We start from the raw sequence: 25,475 nt of genomic DNA, 5'->3' as shown, positions 1-25,475 counted from the left end.
TGTTACTTCTGCAGCGTAGTTCCACATCTGCTGCCGAAGGCTCCTTTCCTCCCAGCCCCTTGCTTGCTGTCTGTGCCGACAGGATGCACATTCAGAGTGAGACCTCGTGCTACGTGGATGCATAACTTTGGCTTGGGGTAAAATATTTATTTGACCTCAGAATTATTCAAATATTTTCCCGTTTCCACAGAACCACGCTGGGTGGCTCTGGAGACCTGAGATGACGAGTCACTGGGGAAGAAAGATGTCCATGTTCCCAAGAACCGATCCACAGCAGGGCAAGCTTGGGAAGTGCTGCTCTGCAGCGATTCCCCCTGGGAGCGGTGGGATAGCAGTAGTGTGTGCCTGCCGCTCTGCCCTCTGCTCCGACAGGTACTCTGGGGCCCGAGGACTGGAGGGAAGGTGCACGCATGTAGAGAATCCTTCTGAAATACACATTTCGCACGGTAACTTCTCGAGTAAAGCTGCACGTCCCTACAGAGAGCAGCGCCTGGGAGGAGGCCCCTACCTCCGCCAAGGCTCGGGTGTGCTTTGGTGCGGTCAAAGTAAATCTGTTCTTGGGGGTCGGAGCTGTGGCCCCGCGTGTGCAGCAGGCCGGGCTAGAGCCGCTGCGGGCAGCCAAGGGACGAGTGACCTAACCGGCGTTTTTCTACCAAGCCTGCCCTGGCCGCGCTCCGAACCTCCGCAGGCTTTACCGCCACTGGGCACTTGCACTCAGCCTCGCCGAGCCGGGTAGCTGGACGTGACCGGAGCGGAGCCGGCCCAAACCCCCAGCCGCGGCTTCCGAGCGGTGCGACTCATGTCCCCCCGTCCCGCGGAGCCCCCGCCGCCTCCCGCGGGGGACGGAGCCCCTTTCCCACCCGGGGGGCACGTTCCGCTCTTCCCCCCTCGCTTCGCACCGTCCGCAGTTGGGCTCCCGCCCCTCCCCGCGCGGCGCGGGGGGGGGGGGGGGGGTGTGTCCCGGTGCCCGGCCGGCGCCCGCCGAGTCCCGCGGAAAGGCCGCTCGGGAGCGCCCCCCCCGCGCCCCGCTCCGCTCCCCGCGGGCAGGCAGGTGGGCGGGGCGGCGCTAGGGCCCGGGGCGGCGCGGCGGCGGCGGCGGGGCCGGGCGGGGGCGGCCCCTCCCGGGCGCAGCGCGAAGGCGGGCGCGGGCGGGCGCGGGGCATGGTCCCGGTGCCGGCGGCGCAGCGCGGAGCGGAGCGGGCGCGGAGCGGTGGCATGCGGCGCGGAGACATGCGGCTCTGCCTGCGCGCTGCCCCGCCGACATGGACCGCCACCGCCTGCCCCCGCCGCCGCCGCTGCTGCTGCTGCTGCTGCTCTGCGCTGCCCTCGGCGCCGCCGGGCGTCTGAGCGCCCGCCCCGGCAACGAAGGTGAGCCGCGGCCCGGCCGGGTCCCGCCGGGGACGGGTGGGTGGGGGACCGGCCGTGCGCTCTCCCGCTTTTTTCCCCCATTTTCCTATCCCCCCCCCCCCCTTTTTTTTTTTTGTCTTTTACCCCCCCCCCCGCCCCGTTAAGGTGGTCCCGGGCGTCCGCGGCCCCTCGCCCCGGGACCGCAGGGCTCGCTCTCGCGTTGCGCTGAGGCAGCGCGGCCGCCGCCCGCTGCGATGCGGTGAGGGGGGGGGGCTGTAAGGCGGTCAGCCAGCCGCCCCCCGAGGAAAGTTGGCGAGGGAAGGGCAGCCTGTGCCGGCCCCCGGCCCTCCGCCAGCGGCCGGGGGCGAGGTGGGGGAGCAAAGGGAGGCGGCGGGCCGGGGGCGGCCGCCGTCCCCCCGCGGCGGGGGAGCGGGAGAGCCCCGCGCCCCCCGGCAGGTGCCCCGCGGCGGGCCGGGCAGGGGCGAGCCGCCGCGCCGCCGCCTCCTGTGCGGCCCCCGGTAGCCGGCAGCGGTAGGAGTCAGGTTCGCTCGTTAAGGAATTAAAAAAAAAAAAGGCATAAAGACTAAGGGGTAGCCCCCGTCTCCCTCACGCCGGCGGTGACCGAGCTGGGAGCCCTTTTCTGCCTGCCGGGGGGGTGGTTTCATTAGTGCTCCCGTGTTTCCAAACTTTTAATTAATACGAAAAAGAAGCTCGCTCCCCTGTAAAACCTCTTTTTGCTTCCGTAGCGGTTCCGTATCAGGCTTTTTTTAGTGCGTTAAACTGTGTGTGTGTGTGCGTGTGGACGTGTGTGCATTTTCGGAAACAAAGCACGAGCGGTTTGTTCTCCTTTGCTATGGTAATTTTTAAGATGACATTTGATGAAAACGCGTGTTAGATTTCAGGGAAAAATAACGACCGCTAAGAGACTGTTAGAAAAAGTAATCGCAATACTTTTAGAAAAAGATAAAATGGCCCTTTCTCTATGAAAAAAAAAAACCCAAAACAAACCAACAACGCAGCTTTTGCTCACATGCACAGCGGAGGCAGTCAGCATGATCAGGATGTCCAGTGTAATCGCCTTTAGGGATAAAATCTAGAGGCCAAAGGTGGTGACGAACTTGTAGCATCAAACGACCATGTAAAACTTGCACCTGCTTGAGTTGTAGCGTTTCTGTAAAGAAGCAAGTATGAAACCTATTAGAATAATAATTTCTCCTGTACAAATAGTGTTGACGTACTTACTGATATCCTGGGTGCTTGCGGGATAAGGCAGCGAGATAATGACTTTAAATGATTTCTGGAAGGAAAAAGAAATGTAATATAAAACAAATAAGGAAAGATTCAAACTTTACAAATCCTGGGCAATCTTAAATCAGTTGGTTTTATTGCTAGGAAGAACCTATGGTACCATCTTACCAGAAGAGCAATATATAATCTGTTTGTATGTTCTATGTAAATTTGTTTGGCATGCACAGTGCTCGATAGGCTGTTTAAAAGAATGTGCTCTTAATAGTTGGTCACTTTTAAAGCCTCCAGATATGTGCTATTTTGTAAATATTGTCATCTTTCACAAATGATTTTCAGAAACGAAAACAAGAGCGTTGGTAGAGGTTATTCTTGTCTTATTATTAAAAGCTTTTTGGGAACGTATGTACTTCTGTCAGTCAGCAGAGCAGCTCTGCCTCCATGGCAGTGGTAGACAGACACAGTCTGTAAACTGAGACTAATTATGCAAAAAAGATATTACAGCATTCCAATTTGCAAAAAGCCCCACTTTTTGTTTCTTTGTTTAAAATCACTGGCACTGAGAATTGAGAAAGGAGGAAAAAAATTGGTATCATACAGAATGCGCATTAAGCATACTTGTCTGAATCAGCTTTCAGCAGATACTCTTTCCATTCTCTCTTTGCAGCTTCAAGAACTTGTACAATATGGGCAATATTTTCAAAGTGGCTAGTGAAAGCAGCAGTATAAATGCAGTTACTGGACCGTAACCCGCTTTTGCATGTTTACTTTTTTGAAGTATGTATTTTGCTATTCCTTTCAAAAAAAGGAACACTGACAATTTCTTTTAAAAATAAGATCAACTTGAAAGGACTTCCCCCCCTACTTAGGAAAGCTTAGTAATTCTTTTATTTATTTACAGCGTATTTAGGCTGATCATGTGAGTTTAGAAATCTGAGTTATTGTAACTTGCTGACGCAGTAATTTGTTTGACGATCGAGCGTTAGCATGCGGCTTTAAATCGTGTCAGAAGATTATGTTTTCCTCTTTTAAAAAATCTTTTTCTCACCACTTCACTTACATCCCTACAGTTGTTACCGTAAGTTTCCTCCCAAAACTAGAGATAGATGTTTCTGCAATTCTGTGGGATATTTAGAAAAGTTTTCTTTTTCAACCACTGAGAATGAAAAAGACGTATTTTGGACAGAGATCGTTAATATAGGCATCTAGATAAAAATGTATACTTTTTCCCCCTACGCTTTATAGTAAAGCTACTGTTGAAATTTTCCTTATACATTGTTTTAACAAAGGATGGAACTAATTTTTGGTGTGTTTATATAGCTTTGTGTAACTTCTTGTGGATGTGAATGTTGCAGTAGGCATGTTACAAAAGTATGTTCAGAGCTACCAGTAGTATTTCCTAAATTTATTTGGCTTAAAAGAATTATTTCTATTTTTTAATTACAACTTCACTTATCGTTTACAATTAACATTAAAACTGATGACTGTCTGAGTTAGTACTAATACTGCAATGGAAGTGGATGGGATGAAGGGAGAAAAGGATGAAAGAGGGGCTGAAGGCAAGTTGTTGGTTTACTTCACTTTGTGGTGCTAAATTCAGTCCTTTTTTTTTCTTTTTCTTGGAGTGCTTGAGTTTTTGTTAACTTGCTTCATCCCAGAGAAGTTTTGTTTAGAGTTTTTTCTTGGTGAAATGTAAAATTTTCCACTGAGTTTATTTTTAAACTATCTGCCGTGCTCATCGCAAAGCTGCACGCATTTTACCTACGTAATCACAGGAGCTCAGGAAGGTTCTCTAAAGTTCACATTTATCTATGTGCAGTGGTAAGGTGTGTGCCATTTTCTGTGAGGCAGGAAAATGTCAGGAAGATTTAACATCTAACTTTTCCCGTTCCAAGTTGCAAACCAAACCCCGTAGGTGCATAGAAACCACATGTTCTGCTCTTCCATTCTGTTGGATATTTTTTGCTTAGGGTTGTGGGTTTTTTCTTAGAAGGATGCAATTTCTTTCTGAATAATTCCTACAGTATCAAGAAATCGAATGAGCTATATCATTCTGTAATTTAGTAATTGTTCCGCAATCTCTTTTGTAACTATATGGCCTGCCTGAGGGTACCAGCAACCTTAATTTCACTGTTTTATAACCCACAACAGTTAACACTTGACCTAGGTCATTAACAGGATTATCAGCAAATTTGTTTAAGCTTTTACTGACAACCTGAATTGCTTCAATAATATTTTGACTGTGCAGACAGGAAACTTCTTGGAACCTCTCAATCTAGCATAAAATTAATTTCTTGTGAACACAGCTACCAAAAGATCAATATGGTAAATCTGCTTACAGTACTTCGTTTCGAATAGTGTCTGTTTTGGTTTACAGCAAGAAGGTTCCAATCAGCCTCTCCCTTCAGTCTGTATTGGATTTGGAGATGCGGTTTCATCTTTTATTCATCGATTACTACCTCAGAACTTTGCGTAACTGTGCAATTAAATGAATCTTTTTATCTGGGCTCGTCTCTTGTTAACACTTAAAGTCACTAAAGATGACTTACTGTGCCTTTGTAGTAATGACACCCCTTGGCGTGGTTTTGAAAAACGCGGTGTTTGCACATGGAGCAAAATGCCGGCCCAACTTCTGCGTGTAATTTTGGGAAAGGCTGGCGATACTGGGAACTTTTCAGTAGAATCAAAAGGGATTGCACAGGGAAATGCTTTTTACAAATCTCGCCTCCCTGTATGTCAGGTATCATTAGGTCAGGATAAGTCTTCATTTATCATGACACAATTCCTGCTGGTGCCTCTAGCTTGCTCTTGAGTGTTTATCTGCAAAAGAAGTTAAAAGTAGGTTTAGAAATCTTAATGCGGTACCTTTTAAAATTTAATTTCAGAAAGCTCAAAGTCATGGGGGTCTAGAGGGCTGTTTTTCATACAGCTGTATCTTATTCAAAGCTTCTGTGCTTAATCCTGAGCTCTGTGATTAGACAAATAATGGACATGCTTTAAAATTGGCACCATGATGTTTTTAAAATCCTGTGCAACAGGAGAAGTAACTTGGGTAAATCCCTCATTTTCTGTCAACGTTTTTGATAGCAGGCTGTAACACATGGAATAATTTATTTTCTGTTCTGTTTGTCACTGAAGTTTGTCTTGACTTACTGCTGATTTCAGTACAGTGTATTAAAAAGAAAAATCACTACACTGTCTATAGCAAACTTAAAGCAGATGTTTGAAATACAAAGATGTCCAAATTGGACGCAGCAATTAATTCTTATTGCAATTAATTTGGATACAACATATTTGCTACCCAACGAAGCAGTCGGGGCATAGAAACGGGTTAGAACTCTCCTGTACTCTCAGCCTCAGGAAATTAGGCTTCAGAGGCACTACCAGAAGGGAAAGCATTAAACAGATAATGGACACACTAAGTTTAACAGTTGTTTACATGAAATCTTTGCAAATCAGGAGCGCATTCTGATTGAACTTAAATTTGTCATTCCCATTTGGGAAGAGGTACAAATCAGTTTTAATTTATTTTTATTATCTGCTGGAGTTAAGGAAATTGCTATTAGTATACTTTCTTTTGATTCTGTTTGAGAACTTGTAACTTTTCCTCTAGGAGTGTATGTAATGGCTCTTGTTCTTGTAATCCCCACTTGATGAAAGTTTAGAAATACGGATGCAGGTGTTCATTTTCTTGTTTTCCGAGCTCTGGGTTTTATCACCAGTGAGGGTCACTACAGAGCTGTTACCGAATACAACAGTACTGTTTGTAGATTTTTACACAGAGCCTGAGTTAGTTCCATAAGGTACCTGTAATTCATGTAGGTACCACTGCTTTGTAGCTGCTGTTTGATTTTTCTGTTAAAAAAAAAAAAGAATAGCTGGAGATACAATCATGTCCTTACTTTTGTTAAAGTTCAAAGCTCTTCTACTCAGTGGAGCTGGTATTAAAATACGGAAAGGTAATTTTGATACCCTAAGGTGCAAAATTGGCTGGACTTGTCCAGAGGTGCTAGATAAAACTTCAGAGGTGGGGCAGAGGGCTCTCACTAACCCATCACCTTTCTAAAAGATAATTCCAGCATCTGAAGAGTTGTTTTTCTGGAGTGAGATGTAGGGATTGTAAAATTTTTTTTTTTCAAATGTCTCCTTTCTTATGAAAATGCATTGTTCAATTTGTTGAAGCATTGTTGAAAATTGTTGAAAATATATTTATGAGGAGGAAATGACTTGCAATAAGAAATGATATAGTGAAATGGAAGAATTTTTGTTTACAAATGCATGTGACTACTGTTAAGTGATACATTTTGCTAAAACTGCACTGCAGTGATGTAGCCCTTCTTATTTCCAAAAACGCTTCAGAGCAGTAGCTTTTTTTTTAATATATATACCTAAACTGTTCTAAACAAGAACCAAAACTTAAAAGAAAATAGTTTAATTCAGAAGATTAGATATGAACTCCCAGCGGTGTAATTTTGGAAACAGAACATGGTAGTAATTTGCTGGGTTAGGATTGTGTTCCCCACCGGTAGTCTTGTGCTTCTTAGTTTCTTAGGGGCTTGATAAATCCCAGCACAAGTATTCATTTTGCAGTGTGAAACTCGGGTAAGATAAAAATTCAGTCTCTTGGACTGAAGATTCCTTTTAAATTTCTGCAGTGAATGAATGAAAGAAATAAAGATAATCCTGCCTGAAAGACATCTTGGGACAGTGACAATAAAGTTCCAGTCTGTGAGAGTGATGGGTAGCCTGAATGAAACACCAGCATGTACAGCCATAAATTTGCAGAGATGTTATTAATATTAAACCAGACACACTGTAAGCAGAAACATTACTGCCATGCTACTTTTTTTTTTTTTTTTTTTTTTTTAATTAAACTACTGTGTCCTGCTGTTTCAGGCAAAATATGCAGGAAAATCCCATTAATCTGCTGGAAAAATATTGATGAAAGAAGAATAACAGACCAAACGAACAGTGGTTGAAACTTGCTAGCAATTAAGTGAACAATAGGATGAATGTTAAGGTTCAGTCAGGGCAGTTTAGTGTAATAAGGTGTGGGAACGGTGCTTTTTTTTTATTTCCAGATGGTTTCTCATACCATCTTTGTATCTATATTTGGATGGAAAGGTTTGCATTGCATTGGTCCCCTTTTAAAAAAAAAAAAAAAATTAAAAAAATGCTAAACCATAGCTGCCTCACATAAGACGACAATAATTAAAAGCTAAAACTTTTGCATTGGTGCCCAAGAAAAGAGGGGTTTGTATAAAATCCAGAGTGGGTTACCATTTAAATAAATAATAAGTAAAGCACAAATGTATGTTTTGGTCCACGGTAGGCTTCCCACAAACTTTGTGCAGTAACAGATAGCAACGAGTGACATTGGGTTTCTGGATTTAGTTGTTGAGAAGCTAGAAGGCAGCTAGAGAGTTTTTGCACTGGTTGATTTTTTGAGAGGCAAGGCTTTTTGAGAGATCTCTTTTGGAGGACGCGAGAAGGATTAAAAGAAGAGGATAGGTAGGCAGAGATGAAGTGAAAGTTGGACCTGAATCTCAGAAAAATCAGACCAAAATCCAAACTTTCTCCGATGAATGACAGTGTTAGGAACCCAGAATTCAGTGCTGACAATGATCTGAACACTGAGCAAAGCACAAATTAAGAAATTCCTTGCCTCCCTGAAAGTCTAAGCTTTGTTTACATTAGTAAGCTTCATGACTATGATTTACCAGTGGTGAATTTCAACAGAGGCTGCAGTTAAGACAGGCTAGAGGCATTTTTACCATTCTATTCAATCCTTCTGTAACGTTGCTTTCTTTTTAAAAAAAAAAAAAAAGAAAGAAAGAAATGCAAGTTGTGTCTGTCCAGCCTTAATGTTCATGACCAGCTGTGGGGAACACCCACTTTAAGGCATTTCTATCAAAACAGGTTCTGAGATGGTAAGAGCCTTATCCTGCAAAAACTTCTCTCCCACATATGATTTATCTCGGAGAGCAAACGTCCTAGCAATGGTTGAGAGTTTAGTTTGCCTGGAGAACGTGGTTACAGCTATGGAAAATACACTGTGCTCACCCAAACCATCTAGAGATAACCCAACCGTAGGGAAACCTCATCAGTCTCTTTCGTACCCAGCGCTCCCACCCACGCTGCCCTGGAGTCTTTTCTCTCATGCCTGTGCTTTTTCTTCTCTTTCTTCCTTCCCATAAATCCACATTCAGCCACGAAGAGTAGAAGGCAAAGATCGTCTTTTCTTTTCCTTCCTCAGTGACTGGGAGGACCGCATGTCCATTCCTTCTTATTAAATGCTGTTTACCAGAAGGGGGATGCTTTGATCTTGTAGATGCCCAGAAAAAAAAAAAGACAGAGGAGAAGAATTATACATTTAATGGCATTGCTTTTTCCATAGTTAGTTGGTTGTGTTGATCCCGAAAGCTGGGTTAAAGCTGGGCAGAGGGTGTTCAAGAAATCAAAGCAGAAGTTGTCAATGCTAACCAAAGAAAGCGATTCTGGAGAAGAGGCGTGAGGAGCGTAGTTTGTGGAACTTAATAGAAACTGGAGCCATTTGTGGGAAGGTAATGGAAGTAGAGGAATAAGCAGAAGACAGGGGTCTGAAAAACTGTCTTGTGGGTAGATGGGAATAGAACAGTCATTTAGGCATTTACCTTTGTTATAAATATTTGTATTTCTCACATATGGAAATACTGAAAAAAGATGTTAGCGGGGTTTTGGTTGCAAAGGCAGCAAATGAAGTCAGGGGCAATTCCATTTTTCATATGGATAGCTCAGCACACATGTTCTGCATTAATTACCTCCATAAATTCTGTTAACCTGGCAAACAATGAAAATATCATGTTGGTGACATCACTGTATTGGAAAATAAAACTGGTTTTAGCATCTTGATTTTCTCAACATGACATTTGAGGAGATTTCTTATGCTATTGGCATTTTACTCCCCCAATTTGCACCAAGATGTTTAGTCATTTGCTCTGTGGGTTTATTTTATCTGTGGAGTAGCTGTGTAAGGACCCAAGCATTTCATAGGCTATGCAAGCTGGAGCCCTTGATCCATGGAAGCAGACAAGAAAAGCTTGACAAAACTCTGTCAGGGCACACCTGAGTAGGTGGCTTTCCAAATGCAGTGCTTCAGGATTCTCAGAAATTTTTTTACAAGTTTTAACTTCCGTGTTTCAAACTTAAAAAAAAAAAAAGGGGGGGCAAAAAAATAAAAGCCCACAACTAAACCCAACTTCACTTGCAAGGGTTTTATTTTTCTGTGCCCTATGTGAGGAATTTCTTAAAAGCAACTTTTTTTCTGAGTTGTGGCATGCTGCCAGCTGATTCACTTGGTGGGTATCACAGCCTTCTTAACAAATGAATGGTCATTTGCTGGACTTATGCTCTGGTCCCTGTCTCAAAAATTTCTGTCTTCAAAGGAGTATTGATTATTTGCTGTGATTTTTGGTGATTTCAGGACCTTGAATATGTTTGAACTGCAGTAAAATTTGTGGGAACTTAAGAACTTTTAGTCATGGGTGCTGCATGTACCCAGGTGTATTTTCCATCACGCTTTTTGGTGTCTAGAATTCTAGAAACTGAGCATGTCACACTAGGTTTTGAATTCTCAATTTACCTTAAGTGAACATCGACACTATATTCCAACATTTTTTCTCCCCTTTAAGTTGCTAGAAGCTGTCCCAGGGGGGATCTTTGTGACACTCTGGTAGACCACAACTCTAAGAGATCTTCAGAGAGCTCAATTCTGCAAAACTAGTGAATACTGAATATTATTTTTTTCCCAAGAGAGGAGGAATGCAGAAGTAAAAAGACATAGTTGTGCAGTGTGCGGTAGCCCTTTTGAGAAGTGCTTTAGAGCTTATTAAAATTAATTGAGTAACGTTTGCTGTTGAGTTTTGGCTAGACATAGGCATATGGTGCCATTTTATGTGCCTCAGGATTTGGGCACCCAACAGGACTGGCAAATCTGACACATCCTGCGAGAGACCACTTCTATTCTGGGCTGGTGAGAGGCACGGAGTGGCTGGGTTTAGGTAGCTGAATCTCATCCTTAGTTTCTGGTATATTTTTTTTTTTTTTTTCCGAGAAAGGCAAACTTGGGTTTTGAAAGTTAAACTCCCTTTTAACACAGTGGTCCCCATTTTGCATTTATGTGTGTAACGTGGTGCTTCACTGATGTCAGATTTAATACTATAGCAGTAGAGTAGAATGAGCTTTGGAGGATTTGGATTTGAACGTGAGTTCAGCTGATCAGTAATCCAGGTATCTCAGGGTTTATGCCTTTTGTGGGAGGTACTAGAAAAGGACCAATTGGAACGGTTTTAAAAAAAAAAGAGTGCAAAGAAGTGAAAGCGACGCAGTAATTTGGAACCCATTAGGTTAATCCATTTTTAATTTTTATATCCTTGTGTTAATGAAAAGAACTGGCACATATCAACTTACAGGAAATAGCATAATAAAACTGAAACCTTATTAGGCCCCTTTGATAAACATTGCATTCCAGCCCACCAGTCATATGTTTTTGCATAGTTGGAAATTGAGCTTTACGCCGCTTTAACAACATCAAGAGAGCTCTCATGTTTCAAACTAATAAAAAAGAAATAAAATCTGTTTTGTCTGTGTTCATCCATGAGAATGGATGGGCGGTTGTCAACACAACCCAGACAGGTACTCTGAGAAAAAGCAGTGTGCAGATTTGTCACCTCGCTCCTACAAAAAGAGCTGCTAGTTCATATGTCGTCATCGGTGCTGAAACGGCTTGTCTTTGTTTTCTCTTTACAGTAGCCGGAATAACTTCTGCGAGGTACTAAGGTAGGAGGTTTGAGGGTGCCTGCACACCTGCGTAGACGCGATACAGATTGACGAGCTTTACATATGCTGCCTCTCCTTAGCCATTGCTTGGAGTCCCTCCGCAATAGGTTGGGCGGAACGGCTTTTGGTGTTATGTGAACACTCCTAAGATTTCTAGCAAGAAAATGTTTACTTGTTTTCTGTTCCACTTTGAAATCAGTTTCAGTTTTGTCTGCGAAGGAACAGTATAGTTCTGCAGTTTTGCCATTTGAAACCTCTCACGTGAGGCTTTTGTTTTTGGAGCCGATTGTCGTTGTCCTCTCTGTTCAGGAGACTCAGGATAGAGTTGTCCCTTTTCCGCACGCGGGCTCCGTACGTAGCGAAAGGAGGAAGGCTGCTGGAGAGCTTCTACTTGGCGTCAAGCGCAGGTGATGAAAGCCAGGCTGGCTGGGCTGAGGTGCACATGGAGCCGTGGCTGCTGCCGAGCACGGTCTGAGCCACCGTGAAGGGGGTACGGGAGGACTGCTGATCCCTGGCAGGGTCGAAATTCATGCTGTGTGCAGCGAGCAGGGAGAGGGCTGCTGTGTCCCGCCCTGATCGGCTCTGGTTTTGCAGTTTACAATCTGGGCTTTTATTTATAGGAATTCCTGCATTGCTCGTCGCTGTCCTGCGTTCTCTCCTTCGTGGCAGCCTTTTGAGAGAAACTTGCAGTAAGGTTCCTGCTTTGGCTGCTTCAGTATTCAGCTATAGGAAATACCGAGGTATCTAAATCTGGCCTCAGACGCTCTTGGGGAGTGTGTTTGATGAGAAGAATAAAAATCTGGGAGGAAAATGAAACTCTTCCTCTTCAAAAGGTGAGGGCAACTGCCATAAAAGCAGAATTTGCCAAATAATCCAAGTTGATGTGGGAACCTTCTATGTTCTATAGAAGCCATAATCTATAGGTAACTTGACACATGTTGCTAGTCTTTTGTCTTTTCACCTGAGATTTGTAATACAATCTCTTAATTTTGGAAACAGTTATTTACTGAACATTTAAATGAAAATAACGGAGGCTTGGGCTGTCCAGTCTTCTTTTGTGAAGATTCCCGTGTTCAGTATTGGAGCAACTGTTTTTTAATTCATTTTGGTTTTCTCTTGTTTGTTCATTGCTTGCCCCCACCCTGGTGGAGTTCTTCAGTCAGCAATTTAATCACAGATTGCACATGACAGTTGCCAAATTTGGAATGTTCTGCACAAAGTCATATTTGTATTGTACAGTATGACGGCACAGGCAAGAAGGGTTGAAAGTGCAGACCTCACAGGGTTGTGCCTCTCGAAGGACTGTAGTCTGGCTTTGAGCTGTAGCAGAAATCTCACTGAGAAATCTTGCATTTGGAAAACAGTGGTGTAGTAAATGGGCCAAACTTTGTTGGCACTTGCGTTGGGTATGCGTTACAAAGTATGTCCTATTGGCTGTTTTTAGGAGACTTTACTCTGTGTCGCTTAATGTCACTTTGCTTCCTAGGGTGTCCCAGGCCCGAGGGAGATAAAGCTGTAGAAGCAGAGCTAGTAGATGGGGACCTAGAAGATCTCTCTTACGCTAAGGTCATTTACTTCTGAACTATAACAACATCTTCACTGCAGCGTTTGAGGGGAAATGCAGGACCGTAAAATCACAGAAGACTTGACTTTCGTTAATGGACGAGCAGGAAATCAGGCCCCAGGTCTCTGCTGCTTAAAACCAGGCTTCACTGTTGGACACCCTTCCATGAAGAGAGTATTGCATTCATTAGCATTGCTTCATGGCGTGGTTTCTTATCTACTGATTTTACTTATTTATTTGTTGTCCCTTCCCAAAGATTTCACGGTCTACCTTAGCAAACTTCCTCGTGATTTCAGCAACCTCAGCGTGATGGCTGATCCTAGTTGGCAATTCTGGGGAACGCACCAAGGTGCAACTTTGGCCTTGCCTGGGCCCAGCCTGTCTGGCTGGAGATGTTGCTTCTAGCCCCAGAACAAACCAAAGACACAAAGCTGATCTGCTGCCGCTCTTATGCCACTTTCACCACTGCTGGGGAGAGTTGAGAAGACTCAGATCTGTACTCATAGGTGGATGAAAATCCAGGTGCAGGTCCCCTTGGCCAGGAAGAGGCTGACACCATTCTAAAAATGTACGTCAGGGTTTGCGCTGACTCCGCTCTATCCCACCCCAAAACCAAGTTCTGGCTGACTTCCTGCTGCAAAGTATTTTCTTTGCTACTCAGGATTATATGGCACGTTTCAATTATGGGCATTCACCATTTTTTTTTTTTTTTTGGTTGCGTAGCAAATTTGATTTTCCCCATTTGTTGGCTTTTTTTTTTTTTTTTTTTTAATAACTAACTAGTATATTTCTAAACTGGCAGTTTGATGCCAAACAGGAAAAGACAAAGCAGTGATGGTTTCCTTTCTCTCTTTGTTTGTTTTGTTTTGTTTTGTTTTGTTTTTAACTTTTAATTGGACATGTTAATTAGTTAAAAAAATATTTTATATAATTTACCTCATTGGCTATTGTTCTGTATTTTCTTTGTAAAGAATACGATTTGGAAATGCTTTCCAGTGGTGAAGTTGTTTGTAGGTTCTTCTTTAGATATTGCAAGTTGCGTCCTAGCAGGCTTTCCTCCATTTCTTAGGTCATGAGGGAGATCTCAGAATAGTTCTACCTGGCATAACGTTTGTTTATTTTTTACTGGGGGAGGCATTTATACTGCGTTCAGTTCACGGTAGCAGTTGTTACTCCACGTGTTTCTGGAAATGCTGCTGCTTTCAGACTAGATTGCGGTATCTTGTTAGTTTTAAAGTTCTCTTTGACTGACATTACTCCTGATGAAACCTGCTCTCAGTGAGCCCCTTGGCAGGCCCTTTACCATCGCTCTCAAACTGGAAGTAGTTTCTGGTAGTGTGAGCAGGGCCATGTGTCAAATTCCACCCAAGCCTTCATTTGTCTTCTGCCTGACACCATGAAAAGGAGAGGGAGCAAGCTTTGCATTTCACGTCCATGTCCCTGCTTCGGTGGCTGGAAAGAGATTCATCTTTACCCCCTAGGCAGAAATGCATATTGAGGGAACGAATAATGCTTTCTCTTGCAGTTGTGAACGGGGAGGGGCCAGAGGAGTCGGGCAGGAGAGAGCTTCTAAAAAGAGAACATGTTCTCAGTCGACATTTTGCCAGTATGCTGCCACTTGGCAGAAATAGCTGCAGTGTACAGTACGGTGAGCAAGGCTGTTGTACGGAAGGACCAAGTCACTGATTTTTGGAGCCAGACGTGATGGTTGCTCAATTTCTATAGCACTGCGGTATTTTAATACCAGTAAATTCTCCCTTGTACTTACCACTAGTTTTAAAGCAAGTTAATTAGATGATGGGAACCGGTGCAGGACAGTGAGATTATTAGACAGCACTTGATTTATTTATTTATTTGAAGTTGTTTTATGAGAACTCCTCTGTGTCTCCTTAGCATAACCAGTGATCCTTTTCAAGGCATTTTGTAGGAAAGAATTGTCAATAGCAACAAAACTGTTCAGCTAGTTTAAGAGTTGCCCTTAGTAACCGGCTGGTCAACCTCAGAGATTTCTGTAAGAGCTAGCTGAATGATACTCACACAGTTCTGCAGGAGAACGAGATACAAGGAGAGCGAATGAGTTGTGTGAGAAACACATAAGCTTCAGAAAGAGCCTGGAAATTCTGATTCTCTTTCGTGTGGCCTGACTTGTAAAACTACCTCTTTGCTCTCTTCTGGAAAGAGGTAATAGGAAGGAGGAAGAGTTACTGGCCATATTTTTGGGATATAATATGCTAACCCTTCCTCTTCTTCTGTTCTCCAATACCACAATTAAGAACATGAGAGCTGTGGGTAATCAGTCTCTGAAGTTAGGACCATATCTGACCTGCAGTTACGATGGCTTGCTCAGCCCTGCTCTTCACTGGGCCAGTTGCTCTAGAGCACTTGGTTGTTACACTTGCAACGAAAGAAAATGTATTGCCACACAAAGTAGCTTGACCTCTTTTTTTTTGTTTTTGTCTTAAGTCGTTCAATTCCCTTCATGCTAGTGTGGCTAGAGGTGCACACCTTGCACAGGACAGTGCCACGAGAGAGGTTAGCACTCTCTTCTCTGCAGTTCCTTCTCTCATCTACTAAAGACGTCACTATAGGCATTTGTAGTACATCTAAACATTGGCTTTCATTTAACTTTAATTGTATGTGGAAAAATGCGAGGGTCACACTGATATATGCCTGCTGCTGCTGATCTGACTGAATATATCTTCATGATACACTTCATGAATTGGTCAGGTCAGTTTTGTGAAACCAAGTATTGCCGTTTGTTACACTAGAGGATATATCAGTGTTGGAAAAAAGTTGAAATGAGTCATTGTATGAATCAAGTGCTTGTGTAAAGTTTTACTTTTTTACTTTTTACCTAACCCTACAAATCCATGCAAAAAAAATTTCAGGCAATGAATATTGAATCCATTCTTTATGTATTTCTTCAGTCTTAGTGTAAGGAAATGCTTTCTTCTCCTTCAATTTCCAGATTAATATGTACTGTTAGGACATACAATGACAAATTATAACACTGCCCTTCCCTATCATTTTTGTCTAGGGACCATGATCGTTGCAGCCTGTAAGTTCTATCTTAATTGTTTGCTCTCTATTGAGGAGTACAGCTCCCTCTTGAAGTCACAGGAAAAATGAGTGTCACAGAAGCTTTTTTCAGGGAGAGGGAGGTGGTTTTTTCAGGTGACTACCTGAAAGGAAATATGTTTTGCATTTTGGATACTATTAAAGAACAGTGCACTTTTGGTGAAAAGTATTTTTTTTCCAAATTTTTTAATAGGGAAAAAGTATTGTAGGTATGAATTGTAGCTGGATTCTAAACAATTTCAGCACTCAGGCAGTCTACTCTGTGTTTCTGCTTGCCTGTAATATAATTCTTACTAGACAAACGATAAAGACATCCAGGCAAAGTGACGGTTATCTAGGGCGTCAGTATAATTATGTTTTCTTTCTTTGGGTATTTTTTCCTTCCCCTGTTTTTTTACTTGGCATTTCACAAAAAAAAGAAAGAAAAAACAAAACAAACCAGAAAAACCGAATGAGTGATCTTTATAATCATTGAAGACCATGTGGCTAGATAGGTGAAGGAACTTAAGGTTTTCTGATCTTATTCTGCTAGATATTAAATAGTTACTTGAGACGACAAGCTTTGTTCCTTCTTGCACAAATGAAAGTGGAGGAATTTGAAGATTGTGCAGTATGAAAGCATATAAATATGTTTAGCACAAAACTACTTGTTAATGAAGTTACAGGCCTGGAATATTGCTTTGCTTTGCTTTGCTTTGCTTTGCTTCCCTCCCCCCGTTTCCCCCCAGTAACGGGAGCATTTATACCACTCTTTTTAGGTACCTACTTGCATCTACTTCTGTTCTCTGACTTGCATCCGAACTAGAAGCCTACTGTAGCCGTGTGAAAACCTCCCTTGTAAGGATTTCTAAAATGTAGTGAAACATGTATGAGCATGGAAAAGTAGTTTGCCTAGCGGTGCCAGTTTGAAGGAGATAAGGAAGGTGGAATGAAGGAGAGAAGCTGAAAAAATACTCTTGCTGTTGTAGATTTGATCCCGACGTATTGCAACACAAGCCGCTCCACGGCTGAGGCATCTACCTGTCGTGGGCAACGTGGCTTGCACTGAGTGTTTAATTGCCCCCCGCGGCCCTATCATAATGCCTGTGAGTGCCGGTAACCTGGTAAATCTGCTCTGAGAGAGGCAGGCAGTGGGGAGTTGACCGTGATGGAGGTGGCATAGAGAGATATGGACAGTGATGCTGAACGCTGATCTTCTGCACCTCGAGGGCATGCAGTAACTGCTAGGTTGCTTGGCAAGTCCGGAGAGGGAAACTACCACCAGGTTGTGAGTCTACTGCCTGTTTATTTCTTCCAGATGATTCTGATGAATTTGGATTGAATTCATACATTTCGGAGTGGCTGCAATCATGTTTTCAAGAAGCTCATTTTTAAAGAATAAATGTATTACTGAAGTTTACTCCTGAGTGATTTGCCTTAGCAACTTATTGCCAAGTAATTTACCTCAGAAGTCATACTTCCTTCACCGCCATGTATTGCAGATGCACAACAAGCATACCTGTCTTATCCCAGGAGATCCATAATCTGGGGGAATTTGTAGTCACAAAAGCAAGAAGTGCACTTTTTCCTTTTGAATTTTTATTAGTGTTTCCTTTTTATAGATGCAAACCTTGCTTCAGAGTAGTCTGCCTAGGGCCCTATGCACTCAATAAAGGACTGATTTTTCTTTGTGTAGGTGATTGAGAATTTAATTATTGATAAATTCAGAGCTAAGAAATATATAATACTGGATTATGTGCTTTCTCTAAGATTAGTGAAGATATTTTGTTTATTGATGTAGATAAAAATTCAAAATACCATTGTTTTCTTTTAAGGGGGTGTATAACCATAGGGGGAAACATTTTTCCTCACATAGATGGAAGAGCAGCTGATTCATGGTAGTACAGCACTGCATATATACACACACACACAACAGAAATGCACGTCCATACAAATGTAGACAAATGTGTATATTTATGGTTGTTTATAACACGGTGTTATTTCTAATACTGTACACCTGTTTTTCCCTACTGTGTGTCCTCCTGTACATCCCAATAACAGGAAAAATAATGCCTTCATAGCGCTCTTTTTTTAAAGTGATCTCCAAAATTAAACAGCCATTAAAAGGAGGATGATGAAATAATAAAAATAGCTTAACTTAGCAGAATCATAGATGATTTTCCTCATTTTTTCCCTTCCTAGTCCTATTCTTTTATTTTCTCTGAGCTCCAATAGCCAGACCATCTGGTTCTGGGAGCAGTGACAACTCTTCAGGCTTACAAATAGAAGCTGAAGCTTCTCAGACTGCTACAGTGGCCACTTCTAATAGATCCATCATTCTCGCATGTTAAAATTCCCTTGCATATGATGGGATTTATTTCTTTTCTCATTGTCAGTAATTTCCATATTGAAGAAAAAGAAGGAGGAGGAGGGCGGGGGGCGGGAGGCGGGATGACAGACAGCGGAAGTAAGCCCAAATTGCAGATAATAAATATTTAAGGGGCACAGATTAGTGCAGTTGTGAACAATGTTGTCATGTAGTGTACTAATACTTCATTGGTTTGTGTTTATATAGAGCCTATTTTTTTGTATGATACTTTATATCAATTCACCTGTTCCACTTCATGTTAATGAAGAAATGGTTAGTTAGGAAATTGTAATTAAGCACTTGGAGACTATATGGCCAGGGTAAGGAACAGAATTTTTGTGCTTGTAAAAACCAAATAAGTAAACACCAAAGGAGAATATCCTTTAATTTGTTTGTATTTATTTATTTATTCATTTAAAGTACCTGTACATGTTTTAAAATGCGTAAAAAAACACTGTGATTTGAGTGAGTGGAAAATGTCTGTATCAGACTGTTTACAAACAAAATCTTCCTTCTTACTCTGAAAATTGTTGCATGCCTCAAAAAAAAAGATAACAGCAAGATTAGTGATGAATTGATGGCCCTCTTTAAAAGTAGGTTTGTCTGAACTTGTAACATTGTAAATAATTACTTTTGTAGCTAACGTGTTACACATGACATTTAGAAAACACTACTGCAAGACAATTTGAGAACAAATTGAATCAGAAGGAAGAAAGAACTGCAGGAGAGACTTTAATCAGCATTCATTATTTATTCCTCTATTCTGAGAAAATTATATATGCCAAATACAGGCCTTTAATCAAATAATGATTAAAATATTCAGATCTCACCTATGTAGTTGGATGCATTGACCCAAATTTCAGGCATCCAAGGGGAAAACGCTGTAGTTTGTGCAGCTGATAGAAGCGCTCTGTTCCCACCCCCTGCTGTAATTAATTTGGCCAGCAATCCATTGTTTGTTGTCACTTTTTTTGTTTTGAAAAGTTCCCCGTCTGCTGTTCGTACTATGTTTTAAGATAAACAAGACAATCCTTTTCATTTGTCTGTCTTTTTCTTCTTTGTAGCTAACAGCCAGGCCACCTGAACAAATCAACTGCTCACAAGGTCCCTAAATAAACACATCTTTTGGTACGGGTAACTGAGGTTAACTGGACAGAGGCAAATGAAACTCATTCCTCTTCATTTTGTCTTCTTTTGTAGTTAATCTGCTGGATTCAAAAACAATTCAAGGGGAGCTGGGCTGGATCTCCTACCCATCACATGGGGTGAGTTCACTAGACTGTGAAATGGAAAAGTGCTGCTACAGACCAATGTGCTATTTAACCATTGTTTCCTCTTCAGAGGACACCGTGCAGTAGTGCTGGTTCTTTGGAGCTTCAAAAATAGTCTGCTCTAAACTTGCAGTATATAGCTTACATAGCTGTGGTGCCTTCTCTTTAGAATATACATCGCAATGCGTGTAATCCCCAGGAAGAGCTCACTTTTATTGGAGAAAATGAAAGCCAGAGGTGCATTGAACAAAAAAATAGTCCTCTTTAGGTACTTTTCCTTCTTCTATTGCAATGTGTATTTCTAAAAGATATCATGAGACTGTTTCATAGCATTACTTGCTAATTTATTCAGATGGAAGTAGTGGAACGTGAAAAATGTGTGGACAGAAGTGGGTGATGTAAGTAATTATTTGATAACTTTTGTGCTGAATTGTTCAGGTATTGTTACTTATGAGTTAAAATGTTATTAAAGAAATGTCTAAATAATGTTCTTGAGGGTTGGGACTTTTTTTATTTATTTACCTTGTATCCAGATCTAATGAAACTAGACCTTCTATTTGGAGAAGTAGAAGTCCAGTCTTAGAGCATCTGTGCTTTCGAACTTGCTAACTCCATCATTTATAAATAGCATTTGCCACCAGTCTCTTTAAAATTTTTGATGACTTAATATCAGTGCATAGCCGTCCAGTGGTGCTGATATCTGGTCACTCCCCAACTTCTTGTCTCTGTGGAATGTGTACGTGTGTTTGTTTTGTAGGAACAACCCATTACTCTCTACGTTGCATAGAAGAGATATGCAAGGACACCCTTACATTCCTGCATTCTGTCCCCCGAACAAAAAAAAAACCCCAACACTTGGCAGGCTGAAGCCGTGGTGTCTGGAGTTTCCCTCACCCTCAGAGAAGGCTGTGCCATCAAGCCTTTGCTGAACAAAGGCACTCGGACACCTGTGGCTCCTTTTCTTTCTGTCCCATCACTTGTGTATACCCTTAAGGTGCTTTGTTTCCTCTGTGGCAGTCTTATTTTGGTTTCCTACCTTTAGGATGACAACTCCTAGAAGTTTTCATGTGTCTCTGTCTGCCTGTGTCTTCTACCCAACAAGTAAACCTCTGCCAGAGAGCACTGCCACTTCTAAGTCCTTGGGAAATGTTGTCTCTAGTCTTGATAAGGGTGAGGAGTTGCTAACTAAGAGTCCAGCCACCATCCTCTTTCCAAACCAACTGCATTTTGATTCCCGGTGTTGGCAGGTTTTTGCTCGTTGGTTTGTTTGTAGGATCATGAACACCCACTTTTTGATTCTTCTGTGGCTTTGGGCAAGCTGTTACTTCACCTTTATCACTTTCGCAGAGATCAGTGGTAACAGTACTTTTGCATGTCTGCCATATGGGATTCAGTTGTTAATATTTAAGTAGTGCCTTCTTGATATTAAGTGTTATGCAAGTGTTTAGCAGTATTTAAGGATTAAGGCTTGGTTTATTTTTTTGAGTTTACACGTGGATCTTTCTCTGTATCTCTGAACAAGTTGTTCCATTCTCATGGGGAAGAAGTGGGAAGAGGGTTCATGTTTCTTTCTAGTGGCTGTTCCTGCTGACTTTTCACAACAAGAAACCTCTATAAACAGGGTGTCCAAGAGCGAACTCCCCAGCAGTTTCTAGCTCATCAGGGTTTTTTGTCTTTACTTGCATTTTTTTTTCTTTTATGCAAAGCCTTTTTTTTTTTTTTCTTCTGTCCCAGCTGCCCTGCCCTCCTCTGCTTCACTCTTCTACTCTGTTCATCGTCTTGCAGCTGTGCAGATCTGAGGCTCTGCTCCCTGCAGCTGTGCCTCTCCTGCCTTGGATGCCTAGAGCAGTTGGTAGGGAATGATACAGAGTATCTTGGGGGCTGTAAGAAAACCAGATGTGCTACATTACCCCACCAAAAAGGGTCCCCAGATCTCTCAAAGCAATTTTATTAGCTTCTGCAAGTTTTTGTCAGGTAAATCTAGCACAACTCGTTTGTGTGTGTCTGTGCATGCTGATCCTATCCATGGATATCAAAGCCAAAGTAAATCATGGAATTGTACTGATGTTCTTACAAGTTAATGAAATTCTTAGTTAAAAAATCACATGGCAGTAAATTGATGTAGATCATGTACTGTGAATGTTTTTGTAAGAGAACCGAGACTCTATAGCCTTCAAAATACTGTGAAATTTTAAGCTTACATACTGAAAACATGAATGTAAAGTATAGAAATAGCAACATTTATCCTATCTGAATTGGCATTTTGCTGTAAAATGACAACTTGAAATCATGTGAAAGAGATGCCTTCTTTTTACAGCCCTGTATTTATAGTCAATTAATTAAACCTGGTAAATATGGCTGCATCTGTCTCTGAGCTAACTAAAATATGAACTTAAACTTTAGTGGAAAAACATTATAATAAAGATGTCACATCATATTGAAAGATTGCTAATAGCATAGCGGTGATTTACAAGGTAAAGCTAATAGAGCTACACTTGAGGCTGTGATTCACAAATGAGAATATTGGTGTTGTGCCAATTCTTCTCCAGCATGCAGCAGTGTTCTCATTCTGAAGCCATAAATGTCAATGTACTGAGGCCGGAGACTTACAGAATTTTTAAAAATAGTTTAGCCAAAGTGTTTAATAAACCTCTTACTAGGTTAATAATTTTATCTTATCGATACACGATATTGATCGATTTCTGGCAAAATGACCCAAATTAATTGGTTGTTGTTTTCAGCGTTCAATGGTGGCTCTTTATTCTTTTAAGTCTGCCTCAACTTGGGCATATATAATAACAGCTTTCCAGAAATTCCTGAATATTCATGTTAAGATTTATAGCTAATTTGTATTCAGAGATTTCTGTGTCCCACATAAAAAACACTCTAATGGCAGTGTTTTAGACCATGGTTAATAATATCACCCTGTAAGAATGTGATCTCTCCTTGAACCATCCCACACAGCCACAGTCTTGGCGTCAGTAACACTGATCTGGTCAAGCTCATTAAAATCCCTTAAGTACAAAACATTGGCCCCTCTAGATAGCAAGGCAATGGAATTAAAAAATATAATAGCAGGCTTTGCTGATGCTTGAGCATGATTGGCAGCAGCCACACGGCCTGTATCCTGTACTACCATCTCCAGCACCTGCCTAGGCAACCTTTTTGTAATGCCAATCAGTCAAATACCAGTTCCATTTCTATAGGTTTCATTAAAGGGGAAAGAAAGAAGAGCTACTTAGTCTGTGCAGAGTATATTATTGATATGCTGATTAAGCATAATGCAAGTGATCATTAACTGCAATTCACGTAAATTACAGCAGCACAGATGTGGGGGTTGGGAGGATAAAAAAGCAAGTCACTTTAATAATATACAATAGAAATGTGATAGATAATTCATACAGGACAAAAAGAGTACAGGCTAAATCTCGCTCTGCATATTCATGCAAGTAGTTGTATTGGTTTCAGCATCATTTTTTTAGTAAGAAAGATGTATCTAATTTGACTCTCGCTTCACGTTCTTTGGGAAGTTTGGAAAAAAAAATAAAATTTGTGACATAATAGCACTACATCATTCTCCAGTCACCCAACTTGTGACTTGGATCTTACATGTTTATTACTCATATTTATGGACTTGAAAGTTTTGGGCACTTTTTAATGTAGTTGGTAAAAAAGTAAAAGAGAAATTATGCTTATCTTGTTTAGCTAGAGAAAAGAATGGTCTGGCATTTATTACTGCCATGTAATAGATAATTGTAAAAAAAAAAACAAACCAGGCCAAAAAACCCAAACAAAAACCCCAACTGCAACATGTTCTGTATGTGACCAAAGTTAGTAAACTGCGGGTAAAATTTTAAAAGACTGGTTGGGAAATAAAGATATTGTCTTTGATTGTGACAGTTTCCTAGGTCCCTGAGTTTCTTCAGAAACATCTGACTTCTTTGAGAGCCGGCCATGCTCAGTACCTTAAACTTTTGGGCATGTACTTGAACTGCCAACTGTACGCTGAAGTGCTTTGAAAATCTGGTGTGAATAACTTTGCTTTTTCTTAGTGGTCACTCCCATGATCATTTGAACTAAGCAAGCTGATCATCTCAGTAATGGAAACTGGTTTGGAAGTATTAAGAGGAGAGAAGGATAACATTCCCTGCTTCTGTAATAGTTTGTCTTGTGCTAGGAGGGCTAGAGTATGTGTGACTGAGGTTAATGAGAGTTTTTCCATCAGCCAAAATCGAGTTAGAATCCAAAAATCCAAATGAAGATGAGTAAAAAGCCTCCTTTCTTATATTTCAAAAGCCTGAAAGTAGTTTGTCACATTAGACTGTGTTACTGCCTACCCACGACAGTGACAGTCTCCCTGGCTGCATTTGTTCTGGTTTCAATAGTTAGCTAATGTGTGGCACTGTAAAAACTTTTTGGCCTTGTTTTATGGGATATCGTGGAAACAGCGACTGCAGAAGAGTCTGACTAAATAAGCGCTTGGATATCCCTTGTGACTAGATGAAGGTACAGGAGAACTTGTGCAGTTACATTTTGCCTATGATTAAGGTGCACTCAGATAAACTGTATCCAAGAATCAGTTAGTTATTCAGGCCACTGTGAATGGAAGGTTTCTCTGTTTATATGGAAGATTTTTTCATGATTAATAAGCCTTTCCATGAGCATTGGAAATGATGAGGTTTGTTTTCCTGCAGCTTTGTGTCTTGTGGTTAATCGCGTCCTGTGATTGAAGGTTTCTTTTGCAGTAGGTCCTTAATGCCAGTGGGTTTCCTGGTGTCAGTCACACTTCAGTCTTCCCCTCAGCTGGGCACGCAAAGTTTCTCTTCCCTACATGTCTCTTATTTTCACACCACTGCAGAATCTTAGGGCAGCTGAGCCATCAGAAAAACTTGAAACTGGCCAACAAATACAAAAATTTATGAAACAACCTAATTTTAGTTTTCTTTTGATACCGATTGACATCTTGGTCTGTATTCATTTTTTGTCTGAGACACCAAACTTACCTTGTCAACTGCTAAGCGATACTGTGTTTGAAGTGGGGAGTATTACCAAAATCACTTGGTGGTTGTGAAAATCAGTTTCAAATTAAAACAAATTATATCAAACAATTGGTATGAGATAAAAGATTGAAACTGAGAAGTATGTTTGTAAAATAAAAAATTACTTTTTTTCAAAATGTAAACAGGCATGTTATGCTATTATACACTTTCTTTTTCCTATTAACAGTGGCATTTCTGTAGTACTACTTAAAAAAATGCATTCTGCTAAAACCAAGTTTTATCTATGTTTTGCCTGAGCTCTGGTCTCCTTACAACTTCATAGATTTCCTACTGTCACCCTGCCTTTCACGACTTGTGTATCAGATCTGAAATGCAAGCAGACTATTTTGGCGATTGAAAGTCAAACGAACCACTTGGGATTCTGTTCTTGTGAATCACAGACTTTGTTTTGTCTTACACTGAATGGCTGATTGAGAAAGTAGGATTTTTTGGTTAATATACTCTATTTTAATCACTAAGGTATTTGCTTTTGGGGTGCACTGAAAGTGTATCTGTTTCATTTTATTCTCTTTTTTTCAAAATAATGAAAGAGATCGTGTTAAAAAAATAAGAGCACTTTTACTATAGCTTTCATGAGTTCTTCCCTTCACCTCCAATTTTCTGTAATCAAGCATGTGATATTTATCGTTCTTAGATTTTGTTTTCTTCCTACTAGAATAAAACTATTTGAATTTTTTTTTATTACTGTAAAGTGGATGAGTTTGCTTCGGAGAGGGACATATAAAAATCTGCCTCTTTTGAACTGA

At 41.4% G+C, this 25,475-nt stretch overlaps 1 protein-coding gene across 2 annotated transcripts in view; it reads left to right on the top strand.

Annotated features, from left to right (window-relative positions):
• Nucleotides 1-1,127: 1,127 nt before the first annotated feature.
• The window catches only part of EPHA3 (EPH receptor A3), a 235,566-nt gene continuing 211,218 nt past the window's right edge, over nucleotides 1,128-25,475 (top strand). Inside the window, exons 1-2 of one of the 2 annotated variants that reach the window (XM_069785513.1) lie at nucleotides 1,128-1,368; nucleotides 19,599-19,663. In XM_069785513.1, the coding sequence (XP_069641614.1) occupies nucleotides 1,263-1,368; nucleotides 19,599-19,663 (171 nt within the window). In that variant the 5' untranslated portion in view covers nucleotides 1,128-1,262. The remainder of the gene's footprint in view (nucleotides 1,369-19,598; nucleotides 19,664-25,475) is intronic. The other variant, XM_069785512.1, reaches the window with a different exon arrangement.

Source organism: Haliaeetus albicilla, chromosome 6, assembly GCF_947461875.1.
Source record: "Haliaeetus albicilla chromosome 6, bHalAlb1.1, whole genome shotgun sequence".
NCBI lineage: Eukaryota > Metazoa > Chordata > Aves > Accipitriformes > Accipitridae > Haliaeetus > Haliaeetus albicilla.
This window is presented reverse-complemented; position numbering and strand designations above follow the sequence as displayed.